The 19,314-nt window shown below is 32.8% G+C and overlaps 1 protein-coding gene across 1 annotated transcript; it reads right to left on the bottom strand.

Annotated features, from left to right (window-relative positions):
- Window positions 1–3,896: 3,896 nt before the first annotated feature.
- On the bottom strand, window positions 3,897–5,147 carry LOC145964061 (uncharacterized). Its single transcript, XM_083086443.1, has one exon. It carries the CDS (start codon window positions 5,144–5,146, stop codon window positions 3,947–3,949), a length of 1,200 nt encoding a protein of 399 aa, XP_082942569.1. The 5' UTR covers window position 5,147; the 3' UTR covers window positions 3,897–3,946.
- Window positions 5,148–19,314: the final 14,167 nt, after the last annotated feature.

Below are 19,314 nucleotides of genomic sequence, written 5' to 3'. Positions count from 1 at the left end.
CAGTTATTAAAAAGGACATAAATAATCTGAACGAAGCGCAGGATGTTCTAAGAACCATGCGGGGCGTCCGAAAAGGTACACACGCGAAAGACATAACGCAGTGTGAGGGTTTTAGTGCTGTGCGACCGTGCGTAATACGTGATCGGGCTGGTCAGCATATGCACTCATAAAATATCCTACATATATAATCATGGGCGCCGGGAGGGGGGTGCACTTGCACCCCCCTGGCCTTGGCCTATGAAATAAGTGGGGAAGGGACAGAGAAAAAATTCGGTAAAAAAATCATGTAATATAGAATAATATCGATTATAATTTTTTCAATTGAACAAAAATGCAATGGTTAAATATTAATTAACATTTGTAATAAGCCTTTGGGAAATCACTCAGCATCGGCTGTACGATGCAATCTTTTGATATGACTCGAAATAACATGAATAAAACAAAAGAACAGCGCAGATGCGTTTAGCATTTTGACAACCGTAAGTAGTAATCCCCACCGTTTAATACTTATGGCGCGTATAAATGTTAAGTTAAATTTTCCTTTAACTTAATGTCTTTCATAGGAAAGTTAAATTTGATGTGCTTATATCAAATATCTGTGATCTTAAATTTGATGTTTTTATTAAATATAAGATAGATCTTAAAAATCATTCATTTGAATTATAAATAGTGCATGCGTTAACAAATTATTTATTACAAGAAGCCAACATTTATTTAATAAATACTTGTTAACTATTAATAATTATATAATATATAAATACTTGTAAACTATTAAGAGTTGTAACTTTGTAACTATTTGCAATTGTAAAATTGAGATTCTTTAACTATATTAACAGATGCAATATAAAAATTAGAATTTTTCAATTATTAATGAATCTTTATTAAAATTCAATAAATAACATAAACGATGTTAACAAAAATATAATTATGAATTGGGAAAAAAACGTTTTTCCAGTGCATCCTCTTTTGAGTGCACCCCCCTAAAAGTAATTCTGTCGGCGCCCATGTATATAATTAATAAAATATAAGAAAATAAAATAAAAATCAAATATGCAAGTGTAATAAAAGTATGAGTAAAGCTTATTCACTAAAGGAAGAATAAAAATTCATCGGTTGCGCATATGTGTTATAATTAGAATTAAAAATTTTCTAAATTCGTTGAACACAGGTCTAAGTTAAAATACAATGATAAAATTAAGATAGTGATTCGTCAGAGCTCAAGTCTGAACTCAAAATTTATTCATCTACCTTAACGATTTCTCCAAAAAGTAGTGATAATATAAAGAAAAAAAAATAATAATAATATAAAGGAGATGGGATATTGAAGGGAAATGAAAGGGAAAAAATAGAAATGGAGAGTTAAATAAAATATATAAGGAAAGGCCGAAACGAGATATAAGGATGGAAAACTATACAAATTGTCGCTGAATAAATCAGAAAGAGAAATTAAATGGAAATAAGAATCAAGGAGTTAATTGAGAACCATCATTCGGAGATTCAAGGCGATTAAGAGAAAAGAAAGGAGTTAATAAATGAAAAGATGAAATGTAAATAGTGAGATAATACAAAGCTGTCAGATCTTCGCCGCAAGCAACATGCAACGCGCAGTGGAGGGGGTAACGGAGATGTGAGCGTAAGCGTACGTGTGAGCTCGGCGCTTCGGCTAGCTTCGGATAGAAGAAGAGAACAGAATACAGTTTTCTGTCTCCTTCTTACCAAGCAGGCAACGAAAGCGACGGGCGACGCGCGACGCTGCTCGCTCCTCAATATCTCGATACATGCTCGATATGTTTCTCTGTTACAGCTTTTCTTTATGTTTTATATTTTTGTTACAACTGTGTGGTAAATATGTATAAATATGTATATATAAACGTATAATATATTTAATATATATATATCGATATATGCTCGATATGTTTCTCTCTTACAGCTTTTCTTTGTTATATATGTATACACACACACACACACGTTTTGCGATATATTTAATATTATTAATTTTTTTATATATCTAAAATAATAAAAAAATAAAAATATAAGTGGCGACTTTCCACACCACCCATGAGGTATCACCAATGGCGCGTTAGGTTTTTCATGTGGACCTTCGCCTGAAGCCCTATTATATCACATTGCATTATTTTGTTATATTTTAAGTATGGTGTCTGTTATACAGACAAGATATTTTTTATAATCTAATTTTTTTCAAGTATGGTGTCTGTTAGACAGACAGACAGACAGACAGACAGACAGACACACACACACACACACACACACACACACACACAAGATGTTTTTCATATTCTTGCTTTCTGCAAGTATGGTGTCTGTTATACAGACAAGATATTTTTTATATTCTTGCTTCTTACAAGTATGGTGTCTGTTAGACAGACAGACAGACAGACAGACAGACACACACACACACACACACACACACACACACACACACACACACACACACACACACACACAAAAGATGTTTTTCATATTCTTGCTTTCTGCAAGTATGGTGTCTGTTATACAGACAAGATATTTTTTATATTCTTGCTTCTTACAAGTATGGTGTCTGTTAGACAGACAGACAGACACACACACACACACACACACACAAGATGTTTTTTTATATTCTTGCTTTCTGCAAATATGGTGTCTGTTAGACAGACAAGATGTTTTATACAAGCGTAATGTCTTTAATAAATTTATTATTAATGAGATGAGGGGCCAGCTATGTCAGTATCTGCAGCATGTAATCTTAAAATACTTTTATTTTTCTTAGTAGCGGTAGCATATAATTTATCCGCTGACATAAGAGATAAATGCTTTTTATCAATTTTCATATTTATAGCTGTTTCGCCCCTCGTTTTTAATGCCGATTTAAATACACAAATAGCATTTACAGTATTTGACGAAAAACTGTTACGTTTTTTCGTTTTTAAATTATTCAAAAGAGAAAACATTCTTTCCGGATCGGCATTTGAATTTGGAAGAGATCTTATAGTACTTATAACCTTTTTTAAATTGGGATATTTAGCAAAATTATTATGTTGATTTTGTAAAATTTTTTTCCACATGCTGTCGAAATTTAATTTGGAAAAGCTTTGTTTTTCTTCTATTGTAAAATCTAATGGTAAAGCAATCCATTCTTTTTTTAAACCATTTTCATCCAAACCGCCGATAGTTTTAACTATAAAAGAAACATCATTGAGTGATGTTTCTCTATTATTATCAAATAAACTTATGTATGGCCGAAAAACTTGTAACTTTGATAAAAATATGTTATTTATAGGTAATCTTTTACGAATTTCTTCCGCAGCAGTCACATAAAATGTTAAACAGTTCTCTCGAACAATATTAACTATAAAATTACACAAAGTTAAACGCTCCCCAAAATTAACAAATTAAAATGAATAATAAGAGGCAATAAGGAGCCAACGCGGTTGTAGGGCGTGAAAAAAAATTTTTCCTCCAGACAGTCAATTGAAACGATCTTTCTTCTTTATTTCATACGTTTCGGCCTCATTTCGAGCCATCTTCAGTGATTCTAATACAATCAAAAAATGCCAATTAAGACAGTAAAAAGGATGCGGTGTCAATACAAAAGAGAAAAAAAAGCATAATCACATACATACAATAGTCTATAGGAGTGAACGCTATCCCATCCAAGTCGATCCACCCGAAAAAGACCGATGCAAGCAGCACTCTCAACGGTAAAAAGCGCGAGGAGCGATGCACTGACAAAGTAAACATAACAGAGTCATATATTTGCAATAAAAATTGATTGACAACAGTCAAGGGCTACTCACTCGGACAACGAGAAGACCGACAGAGACGAAACGAACATCCAGCACGCAAACAATCAACTAAGTCGAAAATTCAAACAACAACGGAAAGCGCTATCAAACTGTGGTCGAACAAAAACAATCCATGTACATGGAGGGCAAACATCAGCTCATTAAATCTTAGATATGTTTTCAATAATCGACAGACACGATGTGTTCAACTTTAAAGTATCGCTTTGGAGGTTCAACGAATTCCTTTGGCGCTTGATATGAATCATTTCAGATATTAGTCTTTTACCTAAAAACATTTCCTCATCCAAAATGTCAACCTTATCAAAATCAAAAGTGTGATCAAGCGCTCTATGTTCCGCGATGACGGACGTAAGATTCCTTCTATGTTCTTTGATTCTCGTTTTCAACAAGCGTCCAGTTTGTCCCACGTAAGAAGCGTCGCAGTCCATGCAGTTAATTTTATACACTATATTACTGCGCGAATCTCTCTGCAAACCATCCTTACCGACCTTAATAAATCGGCGTAAGTTATTGATTCCCGTGTAAGAGAGCCTAACATTAAGATTCCCGACGCAATGTCGAAAACGTTCCGATATGTTCCTCACATATGGGACATTAAAATATGTAACCCTGCTTCCCCCACTAACATCATCTGTCCCGATCTCACAGTCCGTCAGAATGTTATTGCATTTGTCACTGAATCTGTGAAACAGAATATTAAGCCGGTCAGCAATAGTGTGAAAGATAAAAGAGAGCGGATATCCATTGTTCAAAAGAATGTTAATGACAAATTCAAAATTTTCTTTATGGAATCTTGGATGAGAAAGCCAGAAAACCTTATCCGTCAAGCCGATTATCGTACCCTTCTTCTGGCAAAGGGGGTGTCGCGACTCAAAGTGGAGGTATCTTCCGGAAAAAGTCGGTTTATGAAACCAATTAAATTCGATAAATCCATTTTCTAAAATGATTGTGATGTCAAGAAAATTCAAACGGTTGTCGACACTCTCCTCCATAGTAAACTGCAGCCTAGTGTGGAACGAATTGAACGTGTTCATAATAGTATTAAGTATCGAGGGGGGAGCCGCCAACACAATATCGTCAACGTATCTGAAATAAAATGGAAGATCCACATCAAGAGTCGCGATCGCCCTAGCTTCTAAATCTTGGAGCGTGATCTCCGCGATGATCGGGGAAAGAGGAGAGCCCATGGGCGTGCCAAATGTTTGTTGATAGCAAACATCATTAAACATAAAAAATGTAGAGTTCAAAATGAGGCGAACTGCCATTAAGAACTCATCGCGAGGTATCTGGCAATTCCCTACTATATAGTCCCATCTGACACAAAGACTGTCCAAGGCCATATCTAACGGTACGTTGGTGAATAGAGAGACGACATCCAGTGAAATCAATTTTACATCACCATCGACATATCTACCCTTGAGTCTGTCGACAACTTGTGCGCTATTGATAATTTGGCTATCAGGTCTCGGAATAGACTTGTAAATAATGTCATGTAAAAATTTGGCGAGGCCATAAAGAGGCGTGTTCTTAGATGAGACTATAATGCGTAACGGATTATTTTTCTTATGAATTTTCGGCAGCCCATAGGCCCTCGGTAAAACGCCATCCGTACAATTTAACGCTCTATATCTCGCAACAGAGATGTAATCACGAGCTCTCCATCTCACTAACAAATCATGCAAACTGCTAATCACCTTATTAATCGGGTTCTTATTTACTACTCTATACGTGTTTTTGTCTGCTAACAAAATAGACATATTAGAAAGATAATCGTCCTTATTCAACGCGACTGTTATATTGCCTTTATCGGCTCTCGTGAACAAAATGTCAGGATTCTCCTTTGTGAATTCTTTTACAGCATTCAAAGAACTCAAAATAATTTCATCAACAGGAGACTTTTTTGAAAAGGAATTATAAAAGGTACTTATAATAGGGAAAGATCTGTTTCTCAACGTCGTACGTATCTCTGTGGGCAGCCTGTTGATGTTATACTCCACATTCTTCAGTAATTCGACAGTCGTTCTTTCCTTGTCAACCACCGGTAAACAAAATTTCTCTCCAAGTTGTAGTAAACGTTTCACATCATGGGGTATGGGCGCCGAAGATAAATTAACAAACCATTCGTCTCTTAATTCCAAGATCGGAGAAACACGTGGCGAGAAAGATGAAGGATCAAGGTTGATACAAATAGAAGAGGGGGAGGGTAGGGGATTAAAGGAAAAATTCACATTATTATATATTGCTGAAGATTGACTAACTGGATGCGTCACAACTGCAGATTTATGATTCGGATGCATGTAAAAATAACGAATCGGACGAATATCTTTCAGTGTCTCTTTCAGTTGTTTATTTAACAACCATTTAAACTTCTTGTCTAGTTTCGAACTTACATAGAGATAGAAAGCGCGCTGAGACCTACTCTGTTTAACAAAAAAATTATTACAGATAGATATCGGTAAATTGTTAGATATAAGTCGAACAACAACAAACATCTCGCGGCGCAATGCTCGAATGTGTCTGTACGAATCCTTAATTTCGTTCTTCAATATATCCGTAACGAACCTAGACCTTAAATTAACATGTCGCCTGCGTGACACGGAATGGTGTAATTCATTATGATAATGGTTACAAAAACTCAGATGTTGTGGTGTTACATTGTGACTAATGCACTTCCTCAAAAATATAATACGCAAATTTAATCTAGACAACCGCTTGTTAATCCAAACCCATTTCTTTAAATAAGATACAGTCCTAAAACCGAAATAAAAGCTAACAAATTGAAAAAAGGTTGAAAAACGCATATTTTCAGCCAGCGCAATATTAACATAAAATTACACAAAGTTAAACGCTCCCCAAAATTAACAAATTAAAATGAATAATAAGAGGCAATAAGGAGCCAACGCGGTTGTAGGGCGTGAAAAAAAATTTTTCCTCCAGACAGTCAATTGAAACGATCTTTCTTCTTTATTTCATACGTTTCGGCCTCATTTCGAGCCATCTTCAGTGATTCTAATACAATCAAAAAATGCCAATTAAGACAGTAAAAAGGATGCGGTGTCAATACAAAAGAGAAAAAAAAGCATAATCACATACATACAATAGTCTATAGGAGTGAACGCTATCCCATCCAAGTCGATCCACCCGAAAAAGACCGATGCAAGCAGCACTCTCAACGGTAAAAAGCGCGAGGAGCGATGCACTGACAAAGTAAACATAACAGAGTCATATATTTGCAATAAAAATTGATTGACAACAGTCAAGGGCTACTCACTCGGACAACGAGAAGACCGACAGAGACGAAACGAACATCCAGCACGCAAACAATCAACTAAGTCGAAAATTCAAACAACAACGGAAAGCGCTATCAAACTGTGGTCGAACAAAAACAATCCATGTACATGGAGGGCAAACATCAGCTCATTAAATCTTAGATATGTTTTCAATAATCGACAGACACGATGTGTTCAACTTTAAAGTATCGCTTTGGAGGTTCAACGAATTCCTTTGGCGCTTGATATGAATCATTTCAGATATTAGTCTTTTACCTAAAAACATTTCCTCATCCAAAATGTCAACCTTATCAAAATCAAAAGTGTGATCAAGCGCTCTATGTTCCGCGATGACGGACGTAAGATTCCTTCTATGTTCTTTGATTCTCGTTTTCAACAAGCGTCCAGTTTGTCCCACGTAAGAAGCGTCGCAGTCCATGCAGTTAATTTTATACACTATATTACTGCGCGAATCTCTCTGCAAACCATCCTTACCGACCTTAATAAATCGGCGTAAGTTATTGATTCCCGTGTAAGAGAGCCTAACATTAAGATTCCCGACGCAATGTCGAAAACGTTCCGATATGTTCCTCACATATGGGACATTAAAATATGTAACCCTGCTTCCCCCACTAACATCATCTGTCCCGATCTCACAGTCCGTCAGAATGTTATTGCATTTGTCACTGAATCTGTGAAACAGAATATTAAGCCGGTCAGCAATAGTGTGAAAGATAAAAGAGAGCGGATATCCATTGTTCAAAAGAATGTTAATGACAAATTCAAAATTTTCTTTATGGAATCTTGGATGAGAAAGCCAGAAAACCTTATCCGTCAAGCCGATTATCGTACCCTTCTTCTGGCAAAGGGGGTGTCGCGTTAATATTAACTATGTTTATGTGACCTTTCAGCGTTAATTCGTTTAGATATTCTTCACATTCTGTTCCCAAAATAATTTCATTCATAGTTTTTTGATTTTCTTTTAATGAGAATATAATGTTTGTAGAAAATGGTTTTAAATATTCTTCTTTTAAAAAATTTCGACAGATTTGGAAAAGAAAGTTTATAGATTTAGGATGTAATAAATGAATCCTTGTTTCTAATGCTTGAAAAAATGCATTAAATGCATTAAAGAAATTCAAAACGTATTTTAAAAACAGAAAATAAGCTTTCATCTCTACGTTGTTCATCATAGACAATAGATATTCTCCAGAATTTGTTTTTTCACTCACAACCATTTCAGTAAGAAAGTATTTAATTGTATCCCAAGATTCAAGAAGCCTTTCGATACATAAATAGTGCGAAAGCCAGCGTGTATCACATAATTTCAATATTTTGCGATTTGTTTCTTGGAAACATTCGCAAAATTCAAGAAAAATAGCCGAACGTTTTGGACTACTATTGAGATAAGTAGCAATTTTTTTTAGAAATTCCTCGCAATATGCAGGCATTTTAGAACAAGCAGCATGCGCTGCTAATGCGGAGGAATGACATGGGCATGAAAATGTTAATAAATGTGGGCATATTTCTTCCAATTTTTTTTTAAACGATAAATGTTTTCCTGTCATAACAGATGCATTATCGCACGATAAAGCTACGATATTTAAAAACGGTATCTGTAATTTCCACATTTCACATTTAAATGCCTGAAACAACTTTTCTGCACTTGAATCTTTGGCATCAATATCGATTAATTTAACTAATTGTGAGCGAATATCTAATGTCTCTGGATCAACGTATCGAACAAGAAAAGTCATCCATTTATTATTTGTTATATCAGATGTTTCGTCAATAAAAATTGTAAATTTTGTATTCTGAATTTTATTGACGACACGATCTGTTTCGACCGGGCACAAAACATTTGTAATAATGTTTTTACATTTTGTTCGGCTCATGCTCATGCTTTTTAACACATTAGGATCTTCTCCTATATGTTGAAAAAAAATGAGGATTTCTTTTGCAGTTTGATGCGAAATATTTTTATCAGCAATTAATGCAGCATACCGAATTTCTGCTATTTTCTTTCGCTCTTCAAACGACAAAAGTGAATCATCTACTACGTTTACATTTTCGTTCGTATTCTTTGTTTCTGTTTTGATTTTACATATTTCTACATGTGCTTTGGATTATGCGTGACGATAAATTTTCGACAAATCAGCAACCATGGATTTATCACAAAATGAACAAAAAAATAAATTTATGTCATGTGACACTTTGCGTAGCCATGGCTTAAATAATTCAATATCTAGCCATTGTTCTTTAAATTTACATTTTTCTGATGTTTTTTTTTTCTGAATTTTCAGTATTTAAAGATGAAGTATTTTCTTTAATATTATTTTTATGACTCGCAGAATCCGCATGTCTCAAAACATGTGTATTGCACGAAATATTTTTATTACATATTATACAATGATACAGGCTCTCATCAAAAGATACTTTGCGTATCCAACATTTAATTCGGTTATCATTGAGCCAAGCCTCTGAAAAGCTTCGCTTAGATTTTTTTTTTTAACTCATCGCACATTTTTATGAAATAAAAAATAGACAGAAACAAAGAATTAAAGAAGAGTGAATAAAAGAAGATAAAGACTACAAAGGATAAAGATATGTAGGAATTTTAAATAATCAGAACACACTCACAATCGGGATTGTGATAGTTTCTTGAACATCAAGATTCACAAGGCACGTATAAAAAAATACGTTTACTCGAACGTACAAGGCGACAAGATTATCTGATAAAAACGCCGCGAAACAAATGAACGGCATAAAACAAATGAAACGGCATGAAACAAATGAACAAAGTGTGCCTCATTCTCAGTACACGATAAGACGGCAAGACGAACTTGCGCTGAGCGTCAACATATCTCGTAAGTAAATCATTATTTGTAACAAAATACTAAGAAATTTTAATCTTTTTAATTTTTCTAAATTTTAGAGGAAATTAATGCAGAAATGGGCGCGCTCGCTTTACAAGAGCCCAACATGCATCAGCAGCTGATGTTATATTTACAACAGCAGCAACAACAGCAGCAGCAGCCGCCGCCGCAGCCGCCGCAACCGCCGCAGCAGCACCAGGAACAACAGGCGCAGCAGCAAATTAGTATATTATTTTTTTATATATTTAAATTATATTTTATCAAATTATATATATATATATATATATATATATATATATATATATATGCATCATTATAATTTCTTTATTTTATTTTTCAGAAAACAACTCAAAAAAAAGAGGAGGCGCCCAATCCTGTGCCCGGTGGTATGCCCGGCGGCACCAGGGCACCAGGGCACCATGGCACCAGGAGCAGCAGGGCACCCAGGGCCAGGGGCACCAGGGCCACCAGGGGCACCAGGGGCGTCGCCCGAAATAATAGTCGTGGCAGCCAAGGCCGAGGAGGCAGACGAGGCCAAGGAGGCGGCCGAGGCCGAGGCCGAGGAGGCGGCCGAGGTCGAGGCCGAGGAGGCGGCCCGACTATTATTAAAAATTATTATTATTATTAATTAAATATCAAAATTATTAAATAAATATCAAAAAATAATTCAGGGAGTATTTATTTTTACTTTCCCATACTTTCTTCCTTTATCCTTTTTTCCTTCTAAAATATAATATAAAACAATGTGGTATAATAGGGCTTCAGGCGAAGGTCCACATAAAAAACCTAACGTGCCATTGGTGATACCTCATGGGTGGTGTGGAAAGTCGCCACTTATATTTTTATTTTTTTATTATTTTAGATATATAAAAAAAATTAATAATATTAAATATATCGCAAAACGTGTGTGTGTGTGTGTGTGTGTGTGTGTGTGTGTGTGTGTGTGTGTGTGTGTGTGTGTATACATATATAAGATAAAGAAAAGCTGTAAGAAAGAAACATATCGAGCATATATCGAGATATACTGGGTATTAAAAAAGTCTGGACACGATCGAATATCTCGATAAGGAAGAGTTTTACTAGAAAGTGTTTCAGACAAAAGTTGTATGGCTTGAAGGGGGCCATCAGATGGTGGCAATGATTTGACCTTGAAGAGTCATTTGAAGGTCACGTGAAGATCACTATCAATTTCTTAAATGGAACACCCTACTTTTTATTGCATATTCTTGTAGCTTATCTCGAGGGCTTTCCAAAACACTATAATAACACTATAATAAAATATTTTTCCCTCAAGTACTTTTTGAGTTATAAGGCTTAAAATCATTTCTTAATTTTACATAAACCGTAAAATATCTAGTAAAATATTCATTTTTCGATTATCTTATCTTAATACTTTTATGTACAAAATAATGAGAGGAATCAATTGGTGTAAAGAAAACACATAGTTATTTTTAAGAAAAGAAATGTAATTGTTAATTGCAAATTACATATTTTTTCTTCGAAACAACTATGTGTTTTCTTTACATGAATTGATTCCCCTCATTATTTTGTACATAAAAGTATTAAGGTAAGATAATCGAAAAATGAATATTTTACAAGATATTTTACGGTTTATGTAAAATTAAGAAATGATTTTAAGCCTTATAACTCGAAAAGTATTTGAGGGAAAAATATTTTATTATAGTGTTTTGAAAAGCCTTCCAGATAAGCTACAAGAATATGCAATAAAAAGTAGGGGGTTCCATTTAAGAAATTGACGGTGACTTTCACGTGACCTTCAAATGACTCTTCAAGGTTCAAATCATTGCCACCATCTGATGGCCCCCTTTAAGCCATACAACTTTTGTCTAAAACACTTTCTAGTAAAACTCTTCCTTATCGAGATATTCGACCGTGTCCAGACTTTTTTAACATCCAGTATATATGTATATATATGTTTCTCTGTTACAGCTTTTCTTTATGTTTTATATTTTTGTTACAATTGTGTGGTAAATATGTATAAATATGTATATATAAACGTATAATATATTTAATATATATATATATATATATATATATATATATATATTATAAATATATTATTTATACAGGGTGAGCCATTTTAATTAACGCACGCAATTATTTCGGAAACAAAACAATTTAGAGAAAAATGTTTCAGACAAAAGTTTTATGGTTTCGAGGGGGCCATAAGATGGTATCATTGGTTTGACCTTGAAGAGTCATTTGAAGATCACGTGAAGGTCACCTTCAATTTCTTAAATGGAACCTACTATTTGTCATTGCATATTCTTGTAGCTTATCTCGAGAGCTTTCCAAAACACTATAATTAAGTACCTTTTCGTTAAGTACTTTTTGAGTTATGAGGCTTGAAATAATTTCTTAATTTTACATAAACCGTAAAATATCTTGTAAAATATTCATTTTTCGATTATCTTACCTTAATACTTTTACGTACAAAATAATGAGAGGAATCAACTGGTGTAAAGAAAACACATAGTTGTTTTGAAGAAAAAATATATAATTTGCAATTCACAATTCCATAATTTTTCTTAAAAACAACTATGTGTTTTCTTTACACCAATTGATTCCTCTCATTATTTTGTACGTAAAAGTATTAAGATAAGATAATCGAAAAATGAATATTTTACAAGATATTTTACGGTTTATGTAAAATTAAGAAATTATTTCAAGCCTCATAACTCAAAAAGTACTTAACGAAAAGGTACTTAATTATAGTGTTTTGAAAAGCTTTCGAGATAAGCTACAAGAATATGCAATGACAAATAGTAGGTTCCATTTAAGAAATTGAAGGTGACCTTCATGTGACCTTCAAATAACTCTTCAAGGTCAAACCAATGATACCCTCTTATGGTCCCCTCGAAACCATAAAACTTTTGTCTGAAACATTTTTCTCTAAAATGCTTTGTTTCCGAAATAATTGCGTGCGTTAATTAAAATGGCTCACCCTGTATATACATATTTATACATATTTACCTCACAGTTGTAACAAAAATATAAAACATAAAGAAAAGCTGTAACAGAGAAACATATCGAACATATATCGAAATATTGTGGAGTGAGCAGCGTCGCGCGTCGCCCGTCGCTTTCGTTGCCTGCTTGGTAAGAAGGAGACAGAAAACTGTATTCTGTCCTCTTCTTCTATCCGAAGCTAGCCGAAGCGCCGAGCTCATACGCTTACGCTCACATCTCCGTTACCCCCTCCACTGCGCGTTGCATGTTGCTTGCGGAGAAGATCTGGCAGCTTTGAGATAATAAGATATGTGAAAGAGAGAAAATAAAATTTACTCAATTTTACTCACTACTCATTGGCATCACAAGAATGAGTGCGTTGATAAAATGCAATGGTTGAGGTTGGAGCTTCGCCATTATAGCATGAAGAGCTGGAGCTAATGGAGATGTCCACCAGAAGATTTTCAATAAATATCCACTTACACACAATGCACAATTAAATTTTAATAAGACATTTTCGCTAAGACATAAAACGGATTAATAATTCTGTAACTGCGTATCAATAGATCGTGCACGATCACGACGTATGTAAGGTCGTAAATAAAATCGACGTAAGTGATTATCTTAAATCGTTGATGATTTCGTCCGCGGCCTCCGCGATCTTCAATTGCTTACACTTCCGATCGGTGGAGGGACGGCCCGACAGTCCTACGGCCAATGGAATGATCGCGGGCGTTTGGAGAATCGTCGGGGGTCAGCTGCGAAGTCAGTCACAGCGTGACAACCAAGCGATTATAAGAAAAAGAAGCGGATATACACGATGTTAGAATTTAAGTTTTCGCGCGTCTAGCAACCTTACGAAATGTTCGAATCACGAGTCTGACGCATGCGCGTGGCACGTGCAGTAAGGGAAAGGCATCCCCACTCATGTACGTTACTCGAGCGGTACTGTACTATTAAACGTTTTCTAGACGAAGCTACACGTGTTCTCTCTACGTTTTATTCAACCCTTTTCATCGCTTACTCCTTCTAATAGTTATCTCTAACAGATTAACTCGAAAAACGAGCACATGAACATAATTTCGCGAACCGGGTACGTTCCCAGGTGTCGTCGCGATCCGAGTGCTGACTCGAAACGTCATCGCAACTCAGAACGTGACTCGAGGCGTTAACACGAAGAATTCTCTGCGTAACATTTCATAAAAATCATAAAGGAAGTTCTTATCTATTGCATGTATAAATTACAATAAAAGAAATGCATACGAAACTACAGAATGAGTGCGAAGGCACTGACCCTGATTTAACCCCCCTGAATAATTTGGAGAGATTTCATTTTAGAGAAAAATATTAAGTACAAAAAGTTGTAGGGCTCTATAATATCTCTATTAATCTTATCAGCTTGACCACAAATGGCGTTGCCAAGGTTATATGAAGGTCACCTTGAATTTTTTAAATGGAAACCCTTATTTCTTATTACATATTCTTGTAGTTTATCTCGAAAACTTCCAAAACACTATAATTAAGTTATTTTTCATTAAATACTTTTTGAATTATAAGACTCGAAGTAATTTCTTAATTTTACATAAATTATAAAATATCTCGTAAAATATTCATTTTTCGATGATCTTACCTCAATACTTTTATGCTCGAAATAATGAGAGGAATTGATATAAGAAAAATGCACAGTTGTTTTTAAGAAAAAATATGTAACTGTCAATTGCAAATTATATATTTTATATGCAATTATATATATATTTTTTTCTCTAAAATGAAATTTCTCCAAGTTATTAAGGGGGTTCCACTTTTTGTACATTCTGTATAATTTAAATCAAATTAAACATCAGATTGAATTCTCAAAATTCTGTATTTAACTGTAACTGAATCTCGACTAAAAAAAAGAGTGTTAATGAATGAATGAATGAATGCGTGTTGCAACTTGTGCTCGCGTATTTTAAAATCATTGCTTCTCTTCCTCACTGGATAGTAAGGATCTTTTTAAACGAATGAAATAATTTCAATTACTCCCTTCTTAGGAGCAAGGAGGTTGACTTTTGGAAGGAGAGGCGTTTCTTAAGATTTTTAATTGGTTGAGCCCTTTGGCTCAAGAGACTATTAGCTCTATTCAGTAGAGAGTGGGAATAGGATGATTAATTTACTGTTCATGAGAATTTGCTCATGAGTCAGGTGATCTGTCAAACGTATGTGTCGTTTCAAAGATTGTTTAATTTTCTTTTCGATAATTTTTCCAAGATGCAGTATGCTTTTGTTTGAATTGTCAAGTAGAAGGGTTTCATATGGAGCATTATAAACATGCGAAGCACTTGGATTTTTACGTGACAGATGTAATTACAATTTTTGTTTTAGAAATCTTAGGTCATAGCTACTGACCACCCTATGACTTTTTATTTATTACTTCTTACTCCAAGAGACAGAGTTACATATGCCTATTGTTGACGTGATACTTGATAAGGATTGCTTGTGTGAGCGCAAATGGTTTTACATTTCACCGGACGTCCCAACTATAAACATATGCGACTTCTTTTTATTTGATTTTATAGTAAAAAATTTAAATTGTCAGCGACTAGCCATCCGCGTAATATCAGATCCCATTTATTATTCTCTGTCTCAGATATCTACGAGTAAGAATTGGTCTTACCAATGTTTATCGTATAATTTCGAGGAAAGAAAAGAATCGTGGAGTTCGCCGGACGTACCATTATTAAGTGATTATTATTATTTAAAATCGGAGCCCTTACAATTTGTATAAAAAATCATACACATACAATATATTTCAATTCACAATACTTATACAACACCTCAATTTATTTTTCTTCATAAGTATTATATAATCGCAGATAAATTGTGTACTCTTCCAAGAGAAAGCACTGAGAAAGAGCACTGCCGAATAAATATTGCGTTGTATATTGTATCAAACGGAAAAAGAAATGTAATTGTTAATTGCAAATTACATATTTTTTCTTCGAAACAATTATGTGTTTTCTTTACACCAATTAATTCCTCTCATTATTTTGTACATAAAAGTATTAAGGTAAGATAATCGAAAAATGAATATTTTATTAGATATTTTATGATTTATATAAAAATTAAGAAATTATTTCAAGCCTCATAACTCAAAAAGTACTCGATGAAAAAATACTTTATTATAGTGTTTTGAAAAGCTCTCGAGGTAAGCTACAAGAGCTTTTTTTGGCAACAGATAGCCCTAACACTTTGTATATAGATAAAATTATTTTTAATTATATGATTAGATCGCATTATGCAATCTTTATGATATATAAATATATAAAATATTTAGCCCAACATAATCAAATAATAATATAACATCTATCTATTTCACATAAAATGAAAAATTGTATTTATATATGTATATATTGAATTTTATAGTTTAAGTAGAAGATGAATTGATCATTTTCATTTATTCACCGGACATTTATTTGTCCGACTTATAAAATCAATTTAATATCTGAAATCTGAAGTTCCTCCACTGAGGAACTTGTATCAGAAATTAAATTTGAAGCAAAATATTTTTATTCATATTTGTCACCCTTTGCAAGCTTTATATAATTCTCGTAATTAAACTTAAATACGAGAAAGAAGCGTCACGTAGCGGTAAACGAACAAACTAGTGATCATATAAAATCATATATATGTATATATGATTAGATACAATTATATATTTTTAAATACAATTAAATTCCCGGGAAAAAAAGTCCATATAAAATTGGCCATATATGGATTTTGTCAATATCTAATTATGTTTTGCCAAATATAGTCATATATGATATCATATATGAATAAATATTATCAGATCTGAAAATTACAGCACTTTTCTCATAAAGAACCACCCGACAAAAACAGTACGTGAAATCCACGTTATTACCACGTAGATTAATATCGTTGAATCTACGTGGATATTCGAGTGGATAATCCGCTCAAAAACGGTACTAGAATCTACGTGGAATCTATGTGAAAATTTCATGAACTTTCGAGACATATTACTTTTTTCATTTTTGATAAGTGAATATCTTGGACATTTATGAAAGTATATAAATACACTCGGCCATAAGAATAATTTTATTTTTATTTATATTTTATTTTTAATATACGCAATAAATAGGCTATCTCCCATTTATCCGTTTAATTTCAAATAATCTGTTCCATATTCTGAATCCCAACAAGCGGTCCAGATTATTAAACAAATTATTTTAAATTAAATCAGTTTATTAAATTAAACTGATTAAAGGACCGTCTACAATGAAAATAATATCGGTGGAGTGGACGGTAGAGTAAGACGTAAGACTAGGAGTAATGCGAAATGGAAAAGAACCATTCGCTTACGCCTTACTCCACCGTCCATTCCATCAATATTACTTCCATCGTAGATGGTCCTTAAAAGAAAAAATAAACTTCGGACCGTGTTAGTATCAGTTCTTTATATACACTTTATGACGAAAAGTTGAATACGAGTTAGCTAATTTGATGCAGCGCCGCATAGCGAGGAAGCATATTCTATATACATATGTACTATTACATATTTAGAAACATACAGATATAATCTTTTTTTTAGCAAACTTTTTTATCTTTCTGAAAGATTTCAGAAATATTGCAAATACAATATTATATAAAATATAAATATTATAATATTATAATATAAATATTATAAATATTATAAAAAACATGATGCAGGTATATTTCTGAAATATTTCAGATACAAAATTACAATTGAAAAATTTTAATAAAATATCTTTCAACATTACAATATTACCGAGTCGTTGAATGATTAATCATAATTTCAATAGAAATATCCACATGAAATCTACATTGATATTTCGAGAATAAAGTACCTCGATGTAATAATGAAAAAAGAAAGTTGTATCCACGTAGATAATTCGTGGATAAATCTGCATCCACGTAAGCCACGTAAAATACGTGGATTCGACGAGGATGTGATGTAACTGTTTTTGTCGGGCACTAGCTACCACTAGTACCACTTAGTTGCTTCTATAATAATATAAATATAACTGTTGTTTTTAAATACTGCATAATAATTAATTAAATATATAATGCAAGATATTATTTTTAGGAAAAATTATATTTGTCTATATAAAGAAAGGTAAAATCATATAATCTTAAATGATTATATATAATATCATGTATGATTTATATCAAAGCATACATGAAACTAACCTTTGCTTTTTATACATGCTTAGATATGATATCAGTATCTGACTATGTCTGATTGTACAAAATGACGTGAGGTATCTAATATCATTTTTTATGATCAGAAATGGTCAGAGATGGACATCATATCTAAGCATATACAAAAACGTATGCTCTGATAAAATCATATGTGATATTATATATAATCATATAAGACTGTATATAATTTTACTTTTTTTTATATAAATAGACATGGACTTTTTTTTCCCGGGTTAGAAATCTTTATCGGCTCAATTGTATACAATTGTATAAATATATGTAATTATATCAAATCGGTGCAATTATATATAGATTTATATAATTATATTAAATTATATATAATAATAAATAATAAGAGAGAGAGATATATTTACATTATTATTTATATGTAATTTTATTAAAATATTTGCAACTTTATATCGAATTATATAAATTATATCGAGTATAATACTCGAGCAAGAATTCTAATATAATTTTGTATAATTCGATATGGAGTTATAAATATCTTGATAACAATATAAAATAATATATAAATGATAGTATAAATAGATCTTAATATATATAATTATATATAATTATATTTAAATTTATCTAATTGTATATAATTATCTATAAACTTTTCTTCCCGGGTTATTATATTTATAATAGATATTTTTATAATTTCATCGATATACAAAATTATATTAGATTTTCTTTTCCGAGTATTATACTCGATATTTTTGTATAATTCGATATAGAGTTATAAATATTTTGTATAATTATATGTAAATAATAATAATAAAGAACCTTATTATACATAATTATATATAATTAGATATAATTATATTTACACAAATATAATCTATATAATTAGATATAAACAAATATATTCTATATAATTAGATGTAAACTTTTTTCCTGAGTTGCTGAATCGAACTCGAGTCTTTCGCTTTCCGGACAACTATTTACTACAAATTATCTAGACCTCATATTTTATGACACTTCTTGAACTTTTCATTACGATACTTTTCTCCGTTGGAACGCCCCCGCTGAACGAGACGCTGCGTCAAAAACACACACATTACACGCAGACAACATCAGCATTCGGATTTACATCTTACGTCTAAAAAAATTGATTTGACAACGCTTTTTAAAAAAGAAACTTTTCTTTAGGATTTATAATTTCTCAAGATT

The sequence above is a fragment of the Camponotus vicinus genome, unplaced genomic scaffold (genome assembly GCF_025532165.1).
Source record: "Camponotus vicinus isolate PSW18456_S1 unplaced genomic scaffold, iyCamVici1.0 SCAF_13, whole genome shotgun sequence".
Taxonomy (NCBI): Eukaryota; Metazoa; Arthropoda; class Insecta; order Hymenoptera; family Formicidae; genus Camponotus; species Camponotus vicinus.
The sequence above is the reverse complement of the archived record's forward strand: the minus strand, read 5'-3'. Positions and strand labels throughout refer to the sequence as shown.

Bases quoted from the DNA above. Each gene is read 5' to 3' on its own strand.
- LOC145964061 (XM_083086443.1), bottom strand. From the start codon at position 5,146: ATGGCCTTGGACAGTCTTTGTGTCAGATGGGACTATATAGTAGGGAAT.